The following is a 21,102-nucleotide window of genomic DNA, read 5'->3' as shown; positions in this document are numbered from 1 at the left end:
GTGGTAGATAAGGAAAGTCTTTAATATACGACGCGTTTATTCTGCCTGCTTTCCGGGATCCAGGGGTGCTTTACAATAAGCACGCCTGAGAAGTAAGTGACATATGCTGTATAACTAAGTGCGATAATATACTCTCATATATACATCCTGTGTCTGTTTTCAAACACTGGAGCGCTGGTATTTTTTTGCACTATATCTATCTTTATTGAAAGCAATAGAATAGAATGCCGCGGACTTCTGCCACAGCTGTGGCAGAGGATTCCTTCATCCCTACGGTCCCCACGGGGATGAAGGAAACTCCTCTCACAGCTGTGGCAGAAGTCCACGGCATTCTCCCTATGCTTTCAATGGGGCTAGCGCTGCTGTCGCTAGCCCCATTGAAACGATTTGCGATATGCCGGTTCTATACCGGTCTTTCTTGCGTTGCAATGCGAGATTTTTCTCGTGCTCTTGCAGCGCAAGAAAGAAAATATCGCCAGTGGGTGGGAGCCCTAAGGCCTCTTTCACACGGGCTACAAAATGCATATTTGTGAAGCTCATGCTTTCTAATGGGTTCTTTCACGACAGATGTTTTGTAGCCTTAAAGAACCCATTGGCTTCACATACATGCATGTTGTAGCGATGTCCTTGCCAGTGTGAAGCCAGCCTAATAGAACACAATAAAAATATGGAGACAAATATTACAAAGATTTGACTTTTTGCAACATCCGCAATACAGACCCGTATAAACAGACACGTTTTTATATGCTCATATGAAAATGGCCTTATGCTGAAAATCCACATAAATTCTGCAAATAAATCCACACATGATTTTGTTGCAGATTTCACCAATTACACTAAAGGTAATGAATTTTACAATGCCCTTTTTTTTAACAAAGCACATGCTGCAGATTTCAACATAACTTGAATCCAGTGTGGATTTTTACTGCTGCAAGTAAATGGACTTTGTCAGAACCCTATTCATTAACATTGTACTGAAACCTCACAACCAACTACAGTACAGATTCTGCAACATAGACACAGTGTGAAACTGGCTTGAGAACTGACTCTTGTGGGTGTATACAAATATAAAAGAGCAAAAGAATGCAACTTTACAAAAAGGAAAAAATATCAGAACTGAGCAATATCATCCAGGATATCGGAGAGCAGTAACCAATGCTACACAACTGCAACAATTTACAAAAGTATGCAAAGATTTATTTAGAGCAGTTTCTTTAAACAATCATACACTTTAGATTTACATTTGATGAATAGTGTCCGTTAAATGTGATGAGACATTTCATTAGAATGCTTAAAATGAAAAAGAAAAAAACAGACTAAGCAGCAAAAAGAATGCTCAAAATAATGGGACTACCGTAGTTTGGATTTGAAACCCATTAATATTGAACAGAAAAAAAAAATACGTTCTTGACGTGTTTTTATGTGCAATGAATTTAAAGTTCAAGAATAAGTGAACCATAAATACAAAAAAAAAAAAAAAGACCAGACAGTTTCCTTGTTGCAAGGATTACAATGATTGGCCCTTTGTGTAGACATGATAGCAGCATTGCCGTTGGTCCCATAAGAAGAATATGGAATGTTTTGTTGAGGTTTTCTGAGACACCTTCCTGTTGTAATTTAGCATGACTAACTAAATTGTATTGGTCCTAGGGTTAAGGGATTGTTCCATTATCGCCCTGCAATGAAAAACAGTATATTTAGATACCAATTTAAGAAAAAATTAATCTTATCTGTCACACATCACACAGATGGTGGGGGATTGGTATATGGAAAATTATTTGTTTCAAAGAATTTTATTAAGAGTTTGTAGCAGAACATGAAGTACAGCTTTTATAAATTCCCCATGCAGGGGGCATCTAAATGTCCTGGAAAGTGTAATCATGAGTAAACGGGGAAAGAATAAAAAGACGAGAAGAAAGAGGGGAGAAAAGAAGGCAACGCAAGACAACAAGCAGTATCGAGATGTATCCAAGTGATCATGATATGATTCAGCACCCCGATATCCACTTCACCCCCTCCTTGTCCTATTAATATATGACAAACCTCCAACAACCCACCCCTCTCCCCCTGACCTTCTCCCCCGCACCCCCCTCGCTAGCCACAGACCCCGGCCCCAATCCTCTCCATCCCGCTAACCCCATTCACTGTCACGCCCCTCCCGGTCCTGCCAAGGGGAAGCAACAGACAGCCCTGGTCGAGGCCTTAGGAGCTAAGAGTTCTATTTATGCCTGGTATGTCTAGGAAGTCTGCCCATGGTTTCTAGGTTTTGAGGAATAATTCCATGCAGTCTTCCCTTATAGCTGCCAGTTTCTCATATATCATTCTCAAGACTCTTGCGGTGACTTGGTCTAGAGAGTGTTGGTGACAGCCATTGAGAAGCTATGTAGATTCTGGCGGCCATACATATTTGTTGTGAAAGCTTAGGTAGTTGGTTATTAAAGCCAGTGGGCCTGTCAGCTAGCAGGCAAGCAGAAGGAGAGAGAGGGAAGGTTTTACCAAGTACATTAGAGATAAGTCTAGTCACCCGTCTTCAGAGCGACCTAACCAATGGGCATGTCCACCATATATGGGACATTGAGCCTAAGCTGTTGCAGCCCCTGAAATAGTTCAGGGATGCGAACGGAGAGTATTCATGGACTATTGAAGGAACTAAATAGGTTCTATGCAAGATTTTTAGCGATGTTTCGGCCAGTGCGACTTGGTGACTCCCTTTTGAAATGAAGGTGCAGCAATGATGCTATCGGGGCAGTGAGAGAGAAATACTGAGGTCTGCTTCCCAAAGGTGCATAAAGGGAAGTTTGGATCCCAATGGAGGTTTATTCATGCAAGCCTATAGTGAGGATATCATACCTGGTCGAAGTGGTGAACAGATACAGGATCTGTCAAATGCTGTGGGAGGAAAATTATTTTTATGCAATAATCTGAAAAGTGTACAAATTAGTTTATGAAAGCCAAGCCAGACACTCCTCCAGAGGTCACTCTTCCGTTTGGAGGTGTCTCTTCTTTGGTTGACATAAGCCTTTGTGTATCACATAGATAATACTGCATAGGGCACAAATAAGAATTTATGCGTTTTCTACAATATAGGCTATGCACCAAAATGTTGCCACACTTCTATTGCCTGCCCGGTCACCAGATTTATCGCCAATGCAACATGGGACCATCTAGGACACCAACTTAGCCTACAAGGCTTAGCTACAGCAAATGTGATCCGATATGCCATAGGATACCAAACGGAACCTGTATGCCTCCATGCCTGCCCCTATCACATCTTGTATCCAAGCTAGAGGTGGTACAACAGGGTACTAGAGCCTCCCTTCAAGTGTTATGTTTTCTAAAATAAATTATCCTTTTGCTCTGATATTGTAATATAAAAAGTGTATGCTTTCTAAATCTTCTATAGCTTATTCCCTGGGAAAAGGCTGACAACTACAACATTCTCCATGCTGTAAAACCAGCTTCTAATGACATCCCACATCTTCATGAAATGTCTAAGGGAATCTTTACACAGGCTACAGTCATCCCATGCAAAAGTGGGCCCGGACAGGTTACTGCGCGAAAAACCACTCAGTTGCTTCAGTTCAGTTTACTGAAACAAAAATTACACTGAGTGAGAGCTCACGCAATAAATAAAGGCAGTCGTTCATCTTTGAATGACGAGCTGTTCACTGTGAATGGAGGTGGGCGACTGTAAGAGATCTTCAGCATGCTCCATCTTCATTTACTGAATAGAGATTGCTCCTATGTGAACGCACAGGAGCGAGTCATTGACACGACGGACAGTCATTGAGTGTAAAAGCACTCTAACCATGTGTGCATGGCCTGAGAAGACCGGCGCTCATGTGCAGGATCTCATGTTTGGTATATGATGAATGGGAGCCGTGTAAATTAGGAATGAAAAGGCATCAGGCAGATAATTCTAGTGTCCTCTATGCTGTTGGAACATCTAATGTCAGACCGTCCTTTATATGTTAATAAACCATGTGAATTCCAGAACTATTAGCACAAGATAACCATTTCTTTTGTTGTTTTTAACGGTGGAATTTTAGGGTGGCACTACATTAGCGAGTATAATACTGTAATGCAGCAATGAATGTCTTACCAATTCCTCATAATCTTCCACATGTTTAAATTTCTTTTCTCTGTAATAATATCTTTTCTTAAAGAAATGAAATATGATGATGTCACACAGCACTGTAGCCTAAAATCAAGAGAATGAAGGGGACATGAATGTAACACAACTAAAAGGTGGCAATGCAAAGAATAAATGATGCAAAGTAAGAATGCTTTCAAAAAGAAAAAGGGGTTGTATTTTGTTAGTTTCCAAAAATAAACTAAGTGAATGAAGAAAAAACAACTCTAAATGAAATCACTATTTGGTGTGAGCACCCTTTATCTTCAAAGCAGCATCAATTCTTCTAGGTACACTTGTACAATGTCAGGAATATTGTAGGATTATAGTCGGGTGTATGATTAACCAATTATACCAAACAGGTGAAAATGAGCATCATTTTTCATATGTAGGTTGAAACAGTAATGAACAGAAATAATTGTGTGGGAGGCTTAAACATAGGTGAGGAACAGAGAAACAGCTACAGAGGTGAGGTTGTGGAAAGACAGTTTCATGTCATAGATCATAAACCAAGGCAAGACTGAGCACAGCAACAAGGTAGTTATACTGCATCAGTAAGGTCTCTCCCAGGCAAGAATTTCAAAGCAGACTGGGTTTCAAGATGATGTGCTGTTCAAGCTCTTTAGAAGCAGCATAAAGAAACGGTTAGCTTTTAGGACCATAGACTGAGTAGTCGGGCAAGAATACTTTGCGCAGCAGATGATACATCATGCTTATTTCCCTTTAACTCCTTAATGCCACAGGGCATAACTGTACGTCCTGGTTGCGAGGTACTTAACGCAACAGGACATACAGTTATGCCCTGAGGATAGCCCGAGATCAGAAGAGATCCTGCGCTATCCGGCAGTGGGAGCCAGCTGTCACCGATAGCCAGCCTCCAGCTGCAACAGCATGAGTGCATCGGGACAGCGACCCCTGCTGTTAATCCCTTACACACTGGGATCCATGTAGATCACGGCATGTAAAGGGTTCACAGAGGGAGCCGACTCTCCCTCTGTGATGTCATCGGACTCTCACAATGAAATGGCGGAGAGCCCGACAGATTGCCATTGCACTAGGATGCCAGATACAGGCGTCCTACAATTGCCAGAGCCTATGAAAACAAGTAATTTCCAAACAAAAACGTTATTGCGGAATAGTGGAAAAAGCTAAAAAAAAAACAAAACAAAACTGGCAGAATTGATGCGTTCTCTCCCCGCGATCATAAAAAAGAATTATTAAAAAGTTCTACAATATAGGCTATACACCAAAAAAATGGCACCAATAAAAACTACAGTTTGCCATGCAAAAAACAAGCCCTCAGACATCCATGTCGACAGAAAAAAAAAAAGTTATGGCTCTTGAAAAAAAAAGGGGGGGGGGGGGATGAAAATCCCCCCCCCCCCCCAAATCGTTGCGTCCTCAACGCCAAAATAGGCCATGTTCTTAAGTGGTTAAAATCGGAAGATGTCCAGCAGTGCCATCAGCTCAGACCTGGCAGAAACCAGTGGGACCTAGGTACACATCTACTGTTCAGAGAAGGCTGGCCAGAAGTGGAACTGCAGCCAAAAAGCTATGCCTTTGACATAGAAACAAGGCCAAGTGGCTCAACTATGCACAGAAACAAACACAGGAACTGGGGTGCAGAGAAATGGCAGCAGGTGTTCTGGACGGATAAATCAAAATTAGAAAAATCTGGCTGTAACAGAAAGGAGATTATACTGCTCTCCAGCACTTGGTGAACAATGTGAAGCATAGTGGAGGTTCCCTGCAAGTTTGGAGCTGCATTTCAGCAAATGGAGTTGGGGGATTTGTTCAGGACTAATGGTGTCCTAATTGCCGAGAAATACAGGAAGATATTTATCCATCATGCAATACTATTAAGATTGCGCCTGATTGGCTCCAAATGTATTCTGCAGCAGGACAATGCCCCAAACATACAGCTGATGACATTGTGTTCATTTTAAGCTAAAGATGGCTCTCGGAGTACTGGAAGGGATGTCATCGCCCACCACAGAGCCCTGATCTCAACATTGAATCCTTCTGGGATTAGATGAAGAGCCAGAAGGATTTGAGGAAGCCTACATCCACAGAAGATCTGGGGTCCGTTTTCGAAGAGGTTTAGAACAACCTTTAAAGTTGAAGAGTTCCTTCAAAAACAAGTATACCTAGAAGATCTGATGCTGTTTTGAAGTCAAAATGGTGGCCACACTAAATATTGACTTGATTTAGATTTGTCTTTTGTTCACTTAATTTTAATTTTATTTGACAAAAATACAAACTTCTCTTTTTGAAAACATTCTTCCTTTTAGGCAGGTGTGGGGGAAAATGCTGCAAACGGCTTATGTCCCATTAGAAATAAGGTTTTAGCGTATTGAAATTCAACATTCCTAATCCTTTCTTTCCCTGACATCTGCTGTTGGGGGAAGAGCTGGAAAAACCCCATAAACATCACATAGTTGGCCGATCCTACTGAAATTAGCAGGTTTGGTAATCGAACGTGTATGGTGACCTTAAGGCTGGAATTATTCTCTATAGTTATGAATCTTTTTCAATGAAAGATAAAGGTTTCAATAAAGGATTATATTTATGGGATATTCTGGGACTTAACTCTTAAGTCCAGAAAGTGAACTCTTTCTATTAAGTACCGATAAGTCATCAATTGGCGAGGATCTGTCGTTCAGACCTCCAACAATCAGCTGATTTCTGAGCCACCGTCACTATGGTCAGAGGACGCAGTAAGTGCTGACCAGCAACCCTGGTTGGTATTGGAGGTGCAGCCCCCATTGAATTCAACAGGAGCTGTGCTGCAATGCCAGTTCGGGCCACTGTGCCATGGCCAGCGCTGCTTCCTCCACTGACCATGGCACTGGGAATCAGCTGATTGGCAGGGATCTGAATGGCAGGTCCCTGTCAATCATCTATTGATGTGATTGTTCTCAGTAAGAGAAACGACGTAGTCTTGTAGATATGATACCTTTTAATGGCTAACAAAAATACATGATGTAATAATAGTGAGCTTTCGTACCAACGCAGGGGTACTTCTTCAGGCTTATGGATTGGATCTGAAGAGGCATGCATATTTATACACACTTATAACATACATACTTATGACAAGGCACAGATATGGATGTGATTGGTTCGCACTTCAAAGGAATTCTGCAACAGCAAACAAACTTTTTTTGTCTAGGCACTGATAGCGGAGTGAAGGTTTTATGGTCCCTAAATTACTGTTGGAGGGGGGGGGGGGGGGGGGAGGTCATCAGGCTTGACTTTCTACAAGAGATACACAAACATTTTTAGCTAAGCACTGATAAGGGAGTGAAAGTTTATGGTCCCTGAATTACTGTTGATGGGGGTCTTATCTGTGCAATCAAGTCTCACACTTCCCATTCACGCATAAATCCTGGGGAATAATTTAACCCAGTATTCAGCGTGTCAAAGGTTGTTATCAATTTATATTCCCAAATTCTTCTGTGGTTTTGTGACTTGAAACCACCCTTCAATATCAAAACTCTCATATCTCCTATGTTATGTCCATGGTTAGAGAAGTGCTCGGCCACAGGTAATTCTCTTTTTCTGTGTTCAATTGTATGGCGATGAGATCTCATCCTGGCTTTCAGTTTCTGTCCTGTTTCCCCAACATAAAGACCCCCAACAGTACATTTACTGCACATGATCAGGTACACAACATTTGACGAGGAACACGTAAATGTCCCTGGGATTTTATAGTCCTGCTGTGTGTTGGGGATCCGTATCCTGTCCGCAGTCAGTACATGTGAGCAGGTCTTGCAGCTCCTTACATTACAGGGATAAGTTCCTTTTTGTGTGTCGGAGGGCAATGCACTCCTGATTATAAAGTTCCTCAAGTTAGGAGGTTGCCTGTAACACAGAAGCGGAGGGTCCGGGAATATGGTTTTCAGACGGTCATCCTTGTGTAGGGTATGGTGGAGTTTTTTTGCGGTTTTCCTTAGTATCTCCAGTTGCGGATTGTAGGTCACTACTAGAGGCACACGATTGTTTCTTACCTTCTCCTTGTATTGGAGTAGTTGATTTCTGGGTATCCTGGTGGCTCTGGTGATTTGGTCATCAATTGAGGTGGGATGGTAGCCCTGATTTATAAATGTTCTTTTAAGATGGTACAAATGTTCCTCTCTGTCCGTTGGGTTGGAGCAGATCCGGTTGTATCTGATGGCCTGGCTGTAGACAATGGACTTTTTGATGTGTTTAGGATGGAAACTGTCCCATCTGAGGTATGTGGGCCGATCAATCGGTTTTCGGTATAGGGATGTCTGTATTGAGTTGTTTGAAATTTTTATGGTGGTGTCCAAAAGGTTGATTTCTGTATGCGAGTAGCTTAATGTCAGTTTTATGGTGGGGTGGAATGCATTGAATCTTTCATGGAATTTTATTAATTCTTGTTCGGTGTTGGTCCAGATGACTATGATGTCATCAATGTAGCGGAAGTAGGCCAATGGTTTGCTGGGGCAAGAGGCCAGAAAGTCACTCTCCAGTTTTGCCATAAAAAGGTTGGCATATTGCGGTGCCATTTTACTGCCCATAGCAGTCCCTGTGAGTTGCAGGAATTTCTCTTTGCCAAAGGAGAAATAATTGTGTGTGAGAATGAATCTTGTGAGTTGCAGCACTGCATCAGAGGCGACCCCATTGGCCTCAAGGTGCGCCTGGCAGGCAGTCAGTCCATCCTCGTGTGGGATGTTGGAATATAAGGATTCCACATCCATAGTGGCCAGGATGGTGCCATTGGGGAGGGGACCTACGGTTGACAGTTTGTTCAGTAGGTCCGTGGTGTCTTGTAGGTAGCTGGTTGTGTTTCTCACCAGTGGTTTGAGGATGCCTTCCACCCATCCTGAGATTCCTTCAGTGAGGGTTCCCACACCTGAGATAATCGGCCTTCCTGGGTTGCCAGCTTTGTGTAGTTTTGGAAGCATGTAGAATGTTCCCACCTTGGGGTCCTCCGGTATCAAGTCCAGAAGTTTTGTGGAGCCCACAGACAGGCTTCTAATGACCCTTCTCAATTCCCTCACATATTTCTGAGTCGGGTCTTGATTCAGTTTGGTGTAGTATCTGGTGTCCGTCAGCTGTCTGTTTGCTTCCTTTTTGTAGTCCGATGTGTTCATGAGGACTATAGCACCACCCTTATCTGCAGGCTTAATGGTGATTTCCTTGTTGCTCTTAAGAGCATGGATGGCCCTTCTTTCCTGCATATTGATATTAAATGTTTCACTTCCATGCTTGTCCAGTATAGTGGATTGCACCGCATGCCTAAAGGTGTCTATGTATTTGTCCAAAGTGCGATTCCGGCCAGGAGGGGGTGTCCAATCAGACTTCTTTTTGGCCCCAAGTTTATCCTGTGTTTGTGTGCTTGAAAGGACTGTGTCCTCTTTATCATGAAAGAATTCTTTCAGTCTTAGTCTTCTGAAATATTCCTCCATGTCACTACAAAGTTCTGTTTTGTCAAGTGTTTTAGTGGGACAGAATGAAAGTCCCCTGGAGAGGACACTGAGCTCCACCTTGCTTGGGTTGTGAGATGACAGATTAATAACACAGCTGACTTTAATTTTGTCCGTGTCCCGTTGGGGGTTCTGTTCCCTCCTGCCAGACTCGGGGTGCTCCTGATTCGTGTTTGGGTATAGGCCTGCTCTGAGTCGAAGTCTCTGGAGTTTCTTTTCCTTGTTCTGAATAAGGCAGCATCGTAGTGTTGTATAAAAGTGTTGCATTTCCAGGTTCACGTCCTCTGTAAGTGTATTTCTTAAAGTTTGTATGTCCATAAGGGCCTTATTCTTGTTGCTGTAGAAGACATGGATAAGGTGATTCCGCAGTCTCTCAGAAGTCCTGTAGCAAAGACGTTGTGCATAACGAGTGTTGTAAGTGTGCAGAGTTGGGTTCTTTAGGCAGAGTCCTTTGGGAATTAGATGTTCCTTCTTGCATCTGGTTAGAAAGAAAATGTCGCTGTCCAGTTGTGCCAACTTCTTCAGAAGATGTTTCAGTTCCATTTTTGTACGGTACATTCTGGTATCCTCCATTAGGTATAATGAAAACAAAGATCTGGTACCGTGTTAGCCAGTAGAGCAAAATGTGATTGTTCTCAGTAAGAGAAACGACGTAATCTTGTAGATATGATACCTTTTAATGGCTAACAAAAATACATGATGTAATAATAGCGAGCTTTCGTACCAACGCAGGGGTACTTCTTCAGGCTTATGGATTGGATCTGAAGAGGCATGCATATTTATACACACTTATAACATACATACTTATGACAAGGCACAGATATGGATGTGATTGGTTCGCACTTAAAAGGAATTCTGCAACAGCAAACAAACTTTTTTTGTCTAGGCACTGATAGCGGAGTGAAAGTTTTATGGTCCCTAAATTACTGTTGGAGGGGGGGAGGTCATCAGGCTTGACTTTCTACAAGAGATACACAAACATTTTTAGCTAAGCACTGATAAGGGAGTGAAAGTTTATGGTCCCTGAATTACTGTTGATGGGGGTCTTATCTGTGCAATCAAGTCTCACACTTCCCATTCACGCATAAATCCTGGGGAATAATTTAACCCAGTATTCAGCGTGTCAAAGGTTATCATCAATTTATATTCCCAAATTCTTCTGTGGTTTTGTGACTTGAAACCACCCTTCAATATCAAAACTCTCATATCTCCTATGTTATGTCCATGGTTAGAGAAGTGCTCGGCCACAGGTAGTCATCAACAGAGTTTGTTAAAGGTGTACTATGGGACTATTTGTTCAGCCATACAGACTACAATTTGAGTGTAAACAGACTCCCAAATGCCAATTCTGCCTAGTTATACAAATGACAGTTTCACTATTGTTAAGTTTATAATTTGACAGATTTTTTATTTCATTCTTTAGGAAATTTGGGTTATGATCCAATCCATGTAACAGCACTGGCTATTTGATCATACGCAGATAGAACCGAATAAACTTGTCAAAGACTTGGCAAAATCGGGCAGAGACAAACTGCCAGTGCCTACAAGGCCACTTTACACGGCAGTACTTGAGTGGCACTTGATATCACCATTTGTGAGCTAAATTCAGGAGTTGAACATTAAAAGACTTAATGGAAAGATGTGTACGTCCTTCATGGTTTTGGCTAACACACACTGATGCAAAACACTAAATACAGGATATGTGGGAGTATATAAAATGTGCTGCTTGTTTAGTGACAATTCTGCATCAAACTGTTTAACTGCATCAGAATGAAGATATTCAAGATAACAAACCTTTCCTGCTTCTGATTAGGGGGCAGAAATTTAAAAAAAAAATCTATAATAAACTGCAGTTTTAAATGTAAAAATTTCACAGTCAGTACGCATAAGGAGTCAGTGGCACTGGGATGTTTTAGTTTGTGGCTATGCACACGAGTTATTTTCCTATTGGCTTCCCCGTGAGGCAGTGGGCTCTTTAGTTTTGCAGCTTATGGCACCTGTCATACAATTTCAATATGCAAAATGTTTTTTGATGCCAACCAAAAAATAAATGAAATCATAATTTTTAGTGGACAAAAAAAATATGTACGAATCCCTATTTTTTTTTCTTTTTAAACATAGCATTTACTCACCACACCAAGTAGCGCCACACCAGATCCAATGTTTATCATGGTTGGAATTATGTCAAACTTTCCTGCCTATGAAGACAAACATTAAATAGTTAAAAAAACACTATATCGACTTGCCGATGCAGGGTTAAGCCGCTCTCCTGCCGAGCTCCCGGCTCCCTCATAGCAAAAAGCCTGCTACTTACCCCTTAAACCACCCCAAACGACCGCAAAAGCAAGGATGGGGAAGAAGAAGGCTCCCAACAGACAGGAGGCAGCGGGAGAAGGCGAACCGCCGAGCATCCAGCGCTTCTTCGGGAGACACAGCGCGGCAGCTCCTTCACCCAAGATGGCGCCCGGCCATGTGCGCTCGGCATCAGCTCCCCGCAGCAACAGCAGAGCGGAGACCAGCGGACCCAGAGACCGGGAGACGGAGGGACCTGATGACAGCAGCCTAACAGATAAGTGCCTCCACACACCAGGGACACATAGCCCTCAAGCAGGCAGCGCAGAGTCTCCCTCCAGGCACCGTTCTCCCCATGCAGCACACTCCACCCTAGTACCTGGGACACAGCAGAGCCCCACAGTATATGAAGAGGGTAGCAAACCAGACCAAATACAAAGCAAGGAAGATAGAAGACACACAAGTAGCAGACAGACCTCACCCAGCAAAATAACAGCACAAAACAGAAGCCCCCAGTCCGAGAGGAGTAGTAGTTCCTCCCAACAGAAAAGCTACAGGGGCCGCGCAGCAGCCGCAGCAGCACCCCCAATGAACCCGTCAACTGATAACGAGTCGTCATCAGATGAAGACTGGGATTGGAAGGCACATCTGAGAGCTCTCCCAACCAAAAGGGACTTCCAACGACTAGAATGCTCCCAGAAAGAAGCGCTATCCCTTATACATCAGGATCTTAAAGAGATGGGATGCCGCATAAATGCTGTAGAGGAGACACAAGACGAAGTCCTCACTACACTAGAATCCCACAGCCAAATCATCAAAGCGCAAGCCCAACAAATGGCGGACATTCTGTCTCATCTCGACGACTTAGAAAACCGCCACAGACGCAATAACCTGCGCCTGAGAGGCCTATCTGAGGAGATCGCCCCTTCTCAGCTAGAAGACTGGGCCCGCAACTTTTTCGGCTCCTTGCTTCAACGCCCACCAGACCGACCTATAGAGATAGATCGCATACATAGAACCCTGGGCCCCCGTCCCGACGACCCAGGGAAACCAAGAGACATTATATGCCGCATACATTTCTATAAGGACAAGGAAGCCATATTGAAAAGCGCCCGAGACAGGAAGGATCCACCCACCCACAATGGCTCCCCTATTGCGGTCTTCCCTGATTTAGCCCGCCGCACTCTTCAGCTCCGAAAAGCCGTCAAACCGCTTCTTGAAGTTCTTCGAGCCAACAACATAATCTACAGATGGGGATACCCCTTCATCCTAATAGCATCAAAAAACGGAAAGACGGCGGTCTTCAAATCACCTGCGGACCTACCTAAATTCCTCAGCGTCCTGGAACTCCCGATGGTCGCGATCCCGGATTGGCCGCACATCCCAACACTGCCCGTCACGGCACCCAAAACCACCTGGCAAGAAGCCAGACCAAGACGCCAGAGGAGCAGGAACCATCCCACCCAAATGCCCCCGGGTCCCACACGCTGAAGACCTGCGAGACCCGATACTACTCGGACTATACGCGAACGAACTTTCAGCGGACGGGTCCGACTAATCCGGCCCTCCACTATTTGCCCCCGCATCGATCCATATTTAACTATTTAACCATTTAACCACAGTTCGCAAGCTGGGCACCGGGTCACCAGTCAGCCTCACCCCGGCTCCGCCAAACTTACTGAGTGTCAAACCTGCACTTACTAACCCCCTCTGATTAATTATACTCCCCCAAATGGTCGTTTAACCATATGTTCTATTCCCCCCCCTTAGAAACAGGCTTTCCTGATATGTTTCTTAACGTTTGAAAATTACAGTTATAGACGAGGGAGACCGGGAGCGATTTTGACTCCCGTGTCTCCGGCTCTCACCCCCCTCCCCAACGGGTAGACGCCACCATGGTGCCGTCTGACACGGACCCCTGGTCCGAAACCCACCTCAGGAGATTGGGACTTGTCTCCCCAATCGACGGAACATACGTTCTCCGTCACCCACCCCCCCCAGCCCAACCTAACCCTCTCTCCCCTATCACCCATCCACTCCCGCTTTCTAGTGTCTCGGAAGCCCTGAAGGACCCATCGCCCACCACTACACAACCACCATGACTGGTATCTCATTTTGTACATTTAATACTAGAGGCCTTAATAACCCCGCCAAAAGAGGTCAGATTCTGTCTCACCTACATAAAAAACGGGCCCTAGTTGCCTTCTTACAGGAAACGCACTTTAAAACAGGCCACACACCCAAATGCAATAACAAATACTACACCAAGTGGTACAATAGCACCCACCCCGAAAAAAAGGCTTGTGGAGTATCAATAGCGATCCACAAGAACCTCCCCCACAAAGTACTGGCAACAAAAGAGGACCCAGAGGGACGGTATATATTTCTCAAAATTGACCTCGGACACCGCATCCTGACGTTAGCTAATTTATATTTCCCCAACACAGGACAAGTCGGCTTCGGGATTACCGCCCTGAGAGAACTAGAGCAATTCGCAGCAGGAACTGGCATCATCCTCGGGGGGGATTTCAACCTGACGATGGACCCTGATCTGGACTCGTCTTCGGGTAAGTCCGGGGTTTCCCTGGCCGCCACACGTAGACTAAGGAGATGTTTACAAGGACTGAGACTCGTTGACCTCTGGAGGATTCTTCATCCAGGGGTCAAGGACTACAGTCACCACTCCACAGCACATAACAGCTACGGGAGACTGGACTACCTATTCATCACACACGGTCTTCTAGACCTGGCCCCAAGAAGCACAATAGGCAATATCATCTGGTCGGACCATGCACCTGTCTTCGGGGCCCTACTGAAGCACGACCATAGGGTAGGAGTCAACACCTGGCGCCTTAATGACAACCTCCTGACGGACGTGCTCTGCCGTGACGAGATTAACAGAACCATCGAGACATTTGTAGAAACCCATAGTAGAGACACGACATCCCCACCAACACAATGGGAAGCACTTAAGTGTGTGTTAAGAGGGGTCTTCATATCCCACGGGGCGAGGCTCAAAAAAGATAGAATAGGCAAACTGACAGACCTTAACACCCGCTTGGGGATAGCTGAACAGGCCAATAAAACTAAGGCCTCCGCCCATTTGAACACAGAGATAACCTCCCTCCGCCAGCAGATACTGGCGGTACTGGACCAGGCCCACCTGTGCATGAGAGATAGGATTAGAGGAGGCTATTACGAATATGGTAATAAATGCAGCAGTTGGCTGGCAAAGGCCTTAAACCCTCGGGAAAGCCAATCCTACGTATTTGCGCTGAATGCACCTAAGGAGGGGAAAGTACACGCCACGGAAGACATATTAGAATGCTTCAGAAAATATTATGAAGAACTATACAACATCCCGGCCCCCCCAGAGGCGAACCCAAACGATAGTCAGGACACCATAGAGGCATACCTACACAATTTTGCCCCCCCAAAGATCCCCTCGCAGGAGGCTGAGACACTCGAAAATGACATAATGGAGCAGGAAATTCTGGAGGAGATCCGGAACTTAAAAGTGGGCAAAAGCCCCGGGCCTGACGGCTTCACCCCCCGCTTTTACAAAACCCTCGGGACCCAATTAACGCCAATACTATGCAAAGCCTTCAATGCGATCTCAGTAAAATGCCCCTTCCCTCGGCAGGCATTACAAGCCACAATTACCGTTATCCCAAAACCCGGAAGGGACCCCCTCTCTTGTGGGAACTATAGGCCCATATCCTTACTTAATGTGGACACAAAAATTTTTGCCAGAACACTAGCCACACGCCTTGGGTCATTGATCCCTAGAATCATCCATAAAGACCAGGTGGGCTTCGTCCGTGGTCGAGAGGCAAGAGATAACACCATAAGAACTCTTGCCTTGATACACAGGGTACGCGACTCCAACAGCCCCTTTTGCCTTCTATCAGTAGATGCCGAGAAGGCATTCGATCGTGTTAACTGGAGATTCCTTGAAGCCACTCTACAAAAAATCGGCCTGGGAAATAGATTAAGAAACTGGATAATGGCCCTCTACAAAAACCCCACGGCTCAAATACGAGTGAATGGGAAACTCTCACACCCAATCAATATCAAAAACGGGACACGCCAGGGATGCCCGCTATCCCCAACCCTATATATCTTAGTTATGGAGTCACTTGCTAAAGCAATCAGAGCAAACCCAGAAATCCAGGGATACAGCACGGCACAAACCGAACACAAGGTGGCGATATATGCTGATGATCTCCTAGTCTATATCACAAACCCCAGACAGGCCCTACCAGCCATATTGCGAGAATTCGACAATTACAGCAAAGTTAGCAACTTTAAAATTAATCTACGCAAGTCAGAAATCCTAAACATAACAATACAGCAAGCGGAACTGGCCCAACTTAAACCCTTATTCCCACTCTCGTGGCGTGAAGACCACATCAAGTATCTAGGAGTAAAAATATCGCCCAACCCAGCCCAACTGTTTAACCTAAACTACGAACCCATCTACTCCTCTCTGATAAAAGATCTCGAAAGATGGAGACCTTTAACATTATCATGGTTCGGCAGAATAAACTCCATCAAAATGAATTCCCTCCCAAAATTCCTGTATCTTTTCCAGGCGGTGCCTATCCAAATTCCACGCATTTATTTCACTAAGTTACGAAGAGCCTTGATGAGATTCGTATGGGGGGGGCCAGGGCTCGACTGAGCTACAAGCTCCTCACCCAAAAGAAAGAGAGGGGTGGAGTGGGCTTACCCGATATGCTCCTCTACTATAGATCCGCAATAGGCAGAGTAGTCCTGGACCTCATGCACAGGGGACACTCTAAATTATGGGTGGAACTGGAACAGAACTCCGCCCCGTACCGGGCGCAGGGCCTATTCTGGCTTAAAGGAGGACTGGGCAGACGGGGCATAAAGGTGTCGCCATTTATGAACAATATATTAAGGATCTGGGACAGTTTCGCACACAGATGTGGGATGATATCGGCGCCGGGACCCTGGACCCCTCTGGTCGGCAACCCGGACTTCCCTGCAGGAGACTGGGGTATGACGTTCCTAACCAATCTTGGGGGTCCCATCCCAAGGTTACACGACTGTCTTCAAGAAAATGGAATTAAGACCCTAGAAGCGCTCACGGGGGAGAGACGCCCGGAGACGGGTGCATGGTTCCAATACTTACAATTATGCCATTACATAAAAACACTGGGCTCAATTGCAGATCTATCAGTCCCAGTTACTCCCTTCGAGCAGTTATGTGCTAATCCCAGTGAGCCAAGGGGAGAAATCACCAAGGTCTACAATATGCAGGTGGCCAGGGGGGCTCCGGGCACGGAGCGAGGAGCGCGCGGAGCTTGGGAGGGTGAGCTGGGTCAACCCCTGACAGAGGAAGACTGGGCCAAAGGGGTCGTCTTGACCCACAAGATGTCGGTTGCGGGCAGACACCACGAGATGAATTACAAACTTATCATGAGATGGTACCGTACCCCGGCACTACTGGCCAAAATATACCCTGGTACCTCCTCAGCATGCTGGAGATGCTTGAATGGGCCGGGTACGTTTGTACACATCTGGTGGTCCTGCCCGGGTATCGCTAGATTATGGGTAGAAATAGAAGACATATACAATGCCTTGAGAAGAAAAGGCTTAACCCTTCCAAAAAGGATGTCCTTAGGTTTTTCCTCCTAGCCATGCGGACTTTGATCCCCAGACTGTGGAAAACTAGGACGACTCCGACACGCCTGAACTGGGCAACGGCATTAGACGAAATTAGATACATGGAGGAATTAAGAGCCAAAGATAATGACAAATGGACAACATACTACGCCACGTGGGAGGTATGGATCTCCTTCCGTAGCTCCAACGGATTTGACCTATGGGTCGAAAATGGTACAGTACCAACCTGAATGAAGCTGAAGAACGGGACTCCTTCAGAAGCTTCCACGAAACGAGACACTCTCTCTTTCTCTCTCTTACCCCCTTTCCCCCTCCCCACCCTACCCCCCCCCACCCACCCTGTCAACTCCTCCATACCCACCCCAGTTTAGGGATCGATCGGGTACGATCCCATGTTTTTGATTATAGTTGTTCTAAATATTCATTTTGATTTCTCAGAAAAAGAAGCAACCTACACATTCCCGAGCCGACCAAGGAACACAACACAGATAAGTCAGCAAAGTAGTAACAAATGTTCAGAGTGACATGTATGCACTGACTCAAGTATAGACAATTAGCCAACCCTACCACCATTAAGACCATCTTTGTCTGAGGACTTTTTCAATCTTTATTGAGCTGAGAACGGTAGTTATAGTCACATTATGTTATATTATATTAAGCTAAGCATATGGTCCGCTTCTGGAACGAACCACAATGTATGTTACAAGTTTTGCTTTGAATAAAAACACATTTTGACCATAAAAAACACTATATCCAATGATCTACTGTAAGCATAAGATACATTCAGTCCTCTAATACATATACTCCCATTGTTTGCTTTTCTATGATCACTGTTTATTGCCAGCACTATATACTCCAATTGTACTTTTCCCTGACTGTTTATTGCATGTTGTAATGGTAAGAACTCTCTTCTCAAAAGAAAAAGCTCAATAAAAAAAACTAGTTAGAAATTAATAAGGGGAAGAACAACCAAACTGCAGGTTTATTGCAAGGCAAAACTTAGATTCTTGAATTTAAAAAAAAAAAAAAGTGCCTACTGGCTCTTAGGGCAGCTTCAGACGACAGTATATCGGCCGGGTTTTCACGCCCGGCCGATATACGGTTTCCCCCTCTGCAGGAGGCGGCTGGAAGAGCCGGGAGCAGTGCTCTGAGCTCCCACCGCCTCTCCACTATTTGCAATAGGAGGGCGCCACTAAGGTCCAAAACTTAGCTCCGCACCCTCCCATTGCAAATAGTGGAGAGGGGGCAGGAGCTCAGAGCACTGCTCCCAGCTCTTCCAGCCTCCTCCTCCACAGAGGGACACCGTATATCGGCCTAGCATGAAAACCCAGCCGATATACGGTCGTCTAAATAAGCCCTTATTCCAGTTAATATAAAATATACTTAACGTGTTTCTTTATTGCATTCTACAAATGTTACATTAAAACGGAATGTATTGCCTATGATTTATTAACTAAAACCTGATAGGAGAACATTAATTTCTTCATAACAGAGTGTCTACCAGCTGGGGGGGGGGACACTACTTTACTTTAACCAGCGCCCCTCCAGCTACTCTGCACCCACCTCTGATTCATTGAGAGGTCTCTATATACAAATACCATAAAGTGCACCCAATAACAGTACAGTGCGGTGTTCAAATAACGCCAGCAAATGATCAAATAATTCTACATTGCCCAGTAACAGTGCTCAGGTTGTAGGTTTTTAAGTGAATCGTGCCAAGGAGGGTGCTAGCATTAGCCTCCTTTTCCAACTCCTTTAATCTACCTCTAAGCACAGCATCAGGTAGGGCTTGACCAAACCGGAAAACCCTTCTAATGCTCGTTTGCATTACAGCAGCTGATGCATTGCATAGTGCTCATTGACATCCTGGCTCTTGATAATTAGGAGGAAGGAGCAATTGGTGGGCCTCAGTTTGATATGGCCCGCCACATGAGCCCTAACTTGTTATCACATATTGTCATTAAGGCCTTGTTCACACGGGCTACAAAATCATCGCTATGTAATTTTTTTTTCTTTACACAAAGTATGCTAGGCAATCTATAGTATTCCACATTTTACAATTCTGACATATGTAATTAAAGAATACAGTGGATATAAAACACCCGTTAAAATGCCAAGTTTTTGTAATGTTAAATCTCAAAGATTAACCATTTCAGATTTATTTCCGTCAATGTGGCCAATCTGTACAATTCCATTAAAAAAAACAATAATTTAAATGGAAAATTAAAACTACTAAAATAACGTGGTTGTACAAGTCTGAACATGCTTATATTTGTGAATGTGCTTGTATTCAGAATTCGCCGGTCACATTTAAACTCATGGTAAATAGTCAGTACACAGCTGCCATTATTTAGGCCAGCTGTCCACGGGCTTGGCGATATACCTCCGCGGATATCCACCATGGGAGAACACTTTGTCGCTGCGATTTTCCACGATGAACCCATCATTATGATAGGCTCATTGCGGAAAATCGCAGCGATTTTCTGCTAGAGTACATCGGGCTGCGCTTTCCATAGTTATCCTATGGAAAGCGGTTACTGCGTTTCCCCGCATGTGGATTATCACTGTGGGTAACGCAGAGAAATATCGCCTGTGGACAGGAGGCGTTACAGAGATTCTGACTGACTCCATATAAAGTTCAGCCAAGAGGCCTTAAGCAACATTAAAGGAGCTGCAGGAATTACTGGCAAGTATTAGTTGTGTAGTGCATGTGACAACCATCTCCCATATTCTTCATATATCTGTGCTATGAAAAACATCCAAGCCTGGCTATCTTTTGCTAAAACCTATATTACGTCTAACAAAAGTATGTGGGAGAACAGGTTATAGTCTGGTGAGAGCAAGTTTGAGTTTTTTAATTCCAATAGGTATGTTTAGTCCAAAGCCAACACTGTGCATCACCAAAAGAACAGCATTAGGCTTTGGGGCCGTTTTGCTGCTGCTAGAAATGGGGCTTTAGTCAAGGCAAAGGCAATCTATGAAAAGCTCCAAATATCAACTTATTTTAGCACAAAACCTACAGGCCTCTGCTAAAAAGTGGAAAACGAATTTGGCCTTTCAGCACAAACAATGACCCAAAGCTTACTGGCAAAACAAATCAAAAAAAAAAATCAAATCATGGTATTTGTATAGCGCCAACTTATTCCGCAGCGCTTTCAGGTAATTATTACTTATTACCCCCCCACGAAGCTGGGTTCTCATTTTACCGACCTCAGAAGGATGAGCCGGTTGGTTGCACCACACGAGGCTCAAGTTTTGGAATGGCCCAGCCAGAGCGCAGACCTGAATCACATTGAAAATCTGGCGGTTGACCTGAATAGAGCGCTACACAAGAAGCCTGACAGATTTGGAGCAATTTTGCAAGGAAGAGCGGGCAAAGATTGCCAAGTCAAGATGTGCCATGCTGATAGACACCTACCAAAAAAACCTGAATGCTGACCGAAAGTCAAAGGGTACATTAACAAAGTATTAGTTTTAGGGTGTGCATATTTATGCAACCACATTACATTTTTTTCCCCCACTAAAAGATTTCAGTTTGCTTTTCAATGCAGCTGTACAGTTAACAGGTCACGTTGA

At 44.4% G+C, this 21,102-nt stretch overlaps 1 protein-coding gene across 2 annotated transcripts in view; it reads right to left on the bottom strand.

Annotated features, from left to right (window-relative positions):
- Window positions 1–1,177: 1,177 nt before the first annotated feature.
- Window positions 1,178–21,102, bottom strand: part of P2RX4 (purinergic receptor P2X 4) — a 46,820-nt gene continuing 26,895 nt past the window's right edge. Inside the window, exons 10-13 of one of the 2 annotated variants that reach the window (XM_066603271.1) lie at window positions 11,715–11,780; window positions 4,103–4,201; window positions 2,851–2,889; window positions 1,178–1,676 (exon numbers count right to left, since the gene is read on the bottom strand). In XM_066603271.1, coding sequence (XP_066459368.1) covers window positions 1,653–1,676; window positions 2,851–2,889; window positions 4,103–4,201; window positions 11,715–11,780 — 228 coding nt within the window. In that variant the 3' untranslated portion in view covers window positions 1,178–1,652. The remainder of the gene's footprint in view (window positions 1,677–2,850; window positions 2,890–4,102; window positions 4,202–11,714; window positions 11,781–21,102) is intronic. The other variant, XM_066603272.1, reaches the window with a different exon arrangement.

The sequence above is a fragment of the Eleutherodactylus coqui genome, chromosome 5 (assembly GCF_035609145.1).
Source record: "Eleutherodactylus coqui strain aEleCoq1 chromosome 5, aEleCoq1.hap1, whole genome shotgun sequence".
NCBI lineage: Eukaryota > Metazoa > Chordata > Amphibia > Anura > Eleutherodactylidae > Eleutherodactylus > Eleutherodactylus coqui.
Note: the sequence above shows the minus strand (reverse complement) of the source record. Positions and strands in the feature narration are given on the sequence as shown.